Source organism: Scylla paramamosain, chromosome 6, assembly GCF_035594125.1.
Source record: "Scylla paramamosain isolate STU-SP2022 chromosome 6, ASM3559412v1, whole genome shotgun sequence".
In the NCBI taxonomy this organism is placed as follows: Eukaryota; Metazoa; Arthropoda; class Malacostraca; order Decapoda; family Portunidae; genus Scylla; species Scylla paramamosain.
Genome location: NC_087156.1, coordinates 32,534,497 through 32,539,496, shown reverse-complemented (window position 1 = coordinate 32,539,496; position 5,000 = coordinate 32,534,497). Strand labels below are relative to the sequence as shown.

Here is a 5,000-nt window from a genome sequence, read left to right as displayed (position 1 = left end):
CAATTGACTGACACTCGAAGTAGTTTACTGATCAAATTTACATAGCGTCCATTGTACATAGCTGACTAATCCACCACAAAAGCAGATTGATTTACTGGTGCAACTGGTGGCAGGTATAATGAGTGGAAAGGTAGGGCTAGGATTTGTAGTGAGAGGGGCACATACCAGGTAAAGTGAGTGTCGTACCAATGACGTCAGCTTAACTAGAAAGGTTTGAGAGTACGCTTGCAATCCAGATGTCATTGGTAAGACTCTAGATGAACAGTCACAAGTCGAATAATAATTAGATCACATTATCTCTAGATTAATGTGTTATGATTTCTTAGATGAAGATGTCATAATATTGCATTATAGTTATTCATTCTTCAGCTGAGTGATCCATTCCTCAGATGTTATGTATTGTTTGAGTTACCTACCTCTAAGCTGATTTATTAATTCTTAGCACAGTTATCCTTTCTCCTATTTCATATCAGTCCATCTTTTGCACCACGAAGTCGTTATTGTATATTGGCAAGAAATATATTGGCTATCCACCACGTCTTGCCTCCCACTGTGAACTATGGGAATGGTTGTACACTGCAGTGACCTCCCAATAATAACAGCAGTGGATCGTTTCTCCACTCTGGTTAACTGTTCCATGACCTCTTGGCTGTCAATCCATCAATAATTAAATCTTTCAACGCGGCAGAATTAATTCGATAATAGTAATGATGGCGATGGTGATGGGGAGGGTGGTAGTAGTGGTTGGAGTGATGATAGTGTTAGTAATGGAGGTGGTGGTAGTAGTGATGATCGTGATGATCATGATGATGGTGGTGGTGGTAGTGGTGAAGGGAATGTTTTTTTTTTATCAATGGCGACTATGATATATCTATCATATAGCAACATATTTTAAATAAATAATTTATTCTAATAGTAAAAAAAAATGCAATACATGAAATATCCCAATGAGACGATTTTGAAAAATCTTGACTTTAATCATCTCTCATTCTTGTGTTTCTGACAATTTGCTTGTGATGTATTATTGGAACCTCTTGACGTGAGCTATAGCTAATCTTCAATTCGGTACTCGGAACTTATTCCTCGTATTATCATCAAACATAACGTTTTATACACAAGTTATTACCTCCAAAGCTTGCATTTTCCCAACATAATATTCTCTGGTGAAGAATGAACTTTTTCTAATTAGCTTTTGCAACTGGATTTTTTTGTAATACTTATGCAATTAAATAATTGTTTTTAGATACTAGTCCTATATTTAAAGAATTTATCTGCGTTGACGATATTACTATTTCAAATTATAAGCTTTAACAGAAGTTTCTAAAACTTAATTTTCTTCGATGCAGTTCGGAGTCGAAGACTGTCTGGAACACAAGGCAACAGGTGTAAAGACTAAAAGACTCAAGTGCGGAACGATGCCAACTCGGTTGTTTAAGACATATTTTTGTTTAGCCTCGGACCCCGAATAGCCCTTGGGTCATCACACTCCAGAGGAATGAAGAGAAGGACAGGGACAAGACGAGGGAGAGGAGAATGAGCACAGAGGTAAGTAGGAAACAAAAGAAAGTAGCTCAGTGATGGGAAGCTCTTGGTTTACTATTTTCACCACCACCATCACCATCACTGTATACATACTTTCCTCCCTCCACTCTCTTGCTGTGTACTCTCATACCCAATTAAACTTCTGACGTTATCGTAAACTCGCATGATACCTAAATTAACCACAAGGAAAGATCATGAGAGACACTTTTGAATGTTTAGTGTCAAAGAGAGTTTCACTTTTTCTGCGGCCGAGTAGTAATGCTTCCCGCGTCTATTTGACTGAGGGACGTGGGGCCACAGCGCCTGGATTGTTGTTGTTCCGTCGATAACAGTCATGGCCTGGATGCCTTCTTGCCTGCCGTCGGAATCTCTCATTGCCAGTGTTATGAAAGGCAACGCGGGACGGTCCACTAAATTGCGAAGCGTATACCTCGAGTTATATTACTTTTATTTATTTATTTATTTTATTTATTTATTTATTTTCTTTTTTCAGTAAGGCCGTCTTGAGGCGTGGGCACGGGAATGTTGAATGGGGGCTCATTCATGAGGGAAAGTAATTTTGATCAAGAAAATAGGTGTGGTGAATTGGTGATAAGGGATCGTATAGATGTATTCTAGTGTTGTCATCTGTTGTCATCCGATTATAGAACCTGTTCGTGCACCGCCCATAGATGCACATCTGAGAGTTCGTAGTTTAATTTCTTCATGAGGTAAATATGTTGTAGCTTCTAGAACACACGCTGAATTACCTATGATAAATATTAACTCGAAAAATTATCACGTGTCAGAAAAAATAGTTGAACCTTATTAGCTCTTAGCGAGAAATTGGTAGGTTAACAGGATTATTGCAGTAAACTCTACAAAAAATATTACGGCTTGCCCCCTGTGAGAATCGAACTCACGACCCCTGGTTTACAAGACCAGTGCTCTGCCCCTGAGCTAAGGAGGCTTTGACTATGTTGAAACTAATGTTGGCGAGAATCACTGAGGAACCGTAGATCAGTACGTATGACAAGTGTTCCGTAAAGGACAATGAAGATCCTGTGGTTCGCTCGTAGGATGAGGCATATCAGTAAGTTGTGTCGCATCCTTGCCTCAGGTACGTATACTCTGTGACTGAAAGTGTTATAAGTATATCTTGACACCAAACTGGGGGCCACACGGTAACAAGCACAGCATATTGACCATTGAGTTGAAGTAACCTCGGTGGTGGCCAGGCCAGCTGGGTCACTTGACTTGCGTATAATTACCACAACAAAGTTTTATCCTCTTTCAGATATATTTTTACTTAAGTTTGTGATATAACTGGGCAGTATAACTCAAAAGCGCTTCAGAAGAGCATGACTAACTTGAGATATCCCTTACCCCTTTTTTGCTTTCTAATTTATAACTGGTGCCTTTGCTTGTTGATTCACTGTCGTAGTTTTTCCCTCTTTCATGCCGTGGCACGCATTAGTCGAAAATGAGGAATATAAGAGTTTTAAACCCAGCAGACGACTGCAAGCACTGTATTAACTGTGTAGCGTTTAGCCAGAGGAAATACTATTAAAAGTAAGTTTTTTTGGGTAGCTCTTTGCAATCAAGCTATTACAGTAAAATAGATATTCTTTTATAGTGACATTCAACAGTTCTGCAGCTTATAGACATATTGGGAAATGGCTGAAAACATGTAGTTGAGAAGGACACTGACATCATGACTGCGCGATTTTGTCAATATACTTTTTTTTTTTTCTACATCTTTGTACTTTTTCCTTTTAGTTTGAAACCTGTCAAACGGTGACGGTTTGTATCCCAAATAACGAAAGAGAAGTGGATGTTTTCTCGTTTATCTTTTATTGCCTTCTTTTCTCTTTTTTTTTTTTTTCTCTTTCTTTCCCCACCCCCACTTTTTTATGCAAGCACATGTGCATGAACTGTCGTAACGCCACCTAGACAGCGACGTGGCACCTTATCTGTGTGGTTCGTGATAAGGCAAGCAAGTGAAGATACTATGGCGGCCACTGTGCATTACAAGGATACACTGGACGCGCAACAATTTCAATTTATGCTTCTAACAACAGTGTGTGCCCTTGTACATGCACAGTGGATGCTAGATGCCACAGGATTTTCGCTCGCTAGTCTCATCACGATGCCCGCAGATAAGCCACCATTGCTGTTTTGATGGCGCAACAATAGACACAGTGAGACGCGCACGCATAAATAAATAAATAATAAAAAAATAAAAAAAAGTGATCCCGCTTTTCGTTGGTTTGGAGGAAAATTAGACACAGCTTGATACATGTAAATGCTTGTTTATGTACCGGAATGGGAATTTTAAACATAAAGAGGAAGAGAAGAGGGGTGGTACGTATTTCCTCGAGGGTTGGCAGGCATGTATGATCCATGGGAGAGTATAGGGCAACCAAAACACTTATAGGTAGGTAGCAGACTCCGTTCTTTCATTGACAGTTTCCTTGTTCTACTTTTTTTTTTTTCTAATGGAGCGAGAATATTCTGTTCATATCATAACACTGCAACCTCCTATTTATTTCACTCCCGGATCAATGTAGCTACTCTGCAGTCGTACATAAAAAGGAATGCATAATGGCAGTGATGTGAACAGTGTGCTTGTAATTTAATTAAGCAGATGCCAAAGGATTCGGGAAATAGAAGAGAGACAGGCTAGCACTGGAATATGGATTTGTATTTGTACATACTCGTATATACTGAGGCCACGAACTGAGTGTTAAGGACGTGCATGAGTTTTTAATCCTGGCGAGTTGCACAATATTCAGATAAGGGTAGCGCTTCGTGGGAGGATGTTCAGGGAAGGTGTGGTGTAGGAGGGTGTTCTCGAGAGTTGACTGTTAAGCATATCACACGCTGTACGTCAGTCAGAAAGGTGATGGCCGGAAACGACAAATATAATATTTCTACTGTTTATCCTACACCATCGACCATATTTTAGTACCGAGTGTGCTTACGGATTGCAGGATATCAGTGACGATTCCTCGAGTGTATATTCATGCTGTGGTAAGCGTTAAGTAAATAGATAGGTAGATAGATGAACAGATACATAAACTCACTGATTTATTTACACGATCCCAAGCAGACAGGGAAGGCAGAAATACTATGCACGGACCTGCAGCACCCGCACGTCTTAAAAGGCATCACTTAACAGACAATCGCACTCTTGCACCAGTGTATTCCCAGCAGTCTGGGCACGACTAGGGCAGCGGGGTGGCAGTGTACAGGGCCAGCGGCAGTGGTGAGGAAGAATAACTAGGAGTGAGTCAAGGCATCCGGTAATGTTGACAAGGCACGTTCGCTTCGCCTCCGCTCGACAGAGGAGACGCCGTCACCGTCTGGATACTACATATACTAGTGACTTGCGGTCCTTTGTAACTCTGTGGAAGAAATACTTGGAAAATGAAGTGAGACATTGTATTGGGTGGCGGTGTAGTGGTTAGTGGTGGTGG

The 5,000-nt window shown here is 40.5% G+C and overlaps 1 protein-coding gene and 1 non-coding gene across 5 annotated transcripts in view; one reads left to right on the top strand and one right to left on the bottom strand.

Annotated features, from left to right (window-relative positions):
* Positions 1–1,370: 1,370 nt before the first annotated feature.
* The window catches only part of LOC135101614 (ral guanine nucleotide dissociation stimulator-like), a 45,205-nt gene continuing 41,575 nt past the window's right edge, over positions 1,371–5,000 (top strand). For 2 of the 4 annotated variants that reach the window (XM_064005826.1, XM_064005825.1), the window contains exon 1: positions 4,829–4,955. Coding sequence is in view for 2 of the 4 variants with exons in the window: in XM_064005836.1 (XP_063861906.1) it covers positions 1,534–1,545 (12 nt within the window). In the remaining 2 variants the exon portion in view is untranslated. Of the gene's footprint in view, positions 1,546–4,828; positions 4,956–5,000 lie in introns of those variants that run through there. The other 2 variants (XM_064005836.1, XM_064005833.1) reach the window with 2 other exon arrangements.
* Trnat-ugu (transfer RNA threonine (anticodon UGU)) lies at positions 2,420–2,491 on the bottom strand. The gene has a single exon. It is a non-coding gene; the product is annotated as a tRNA-Thr (tRNA).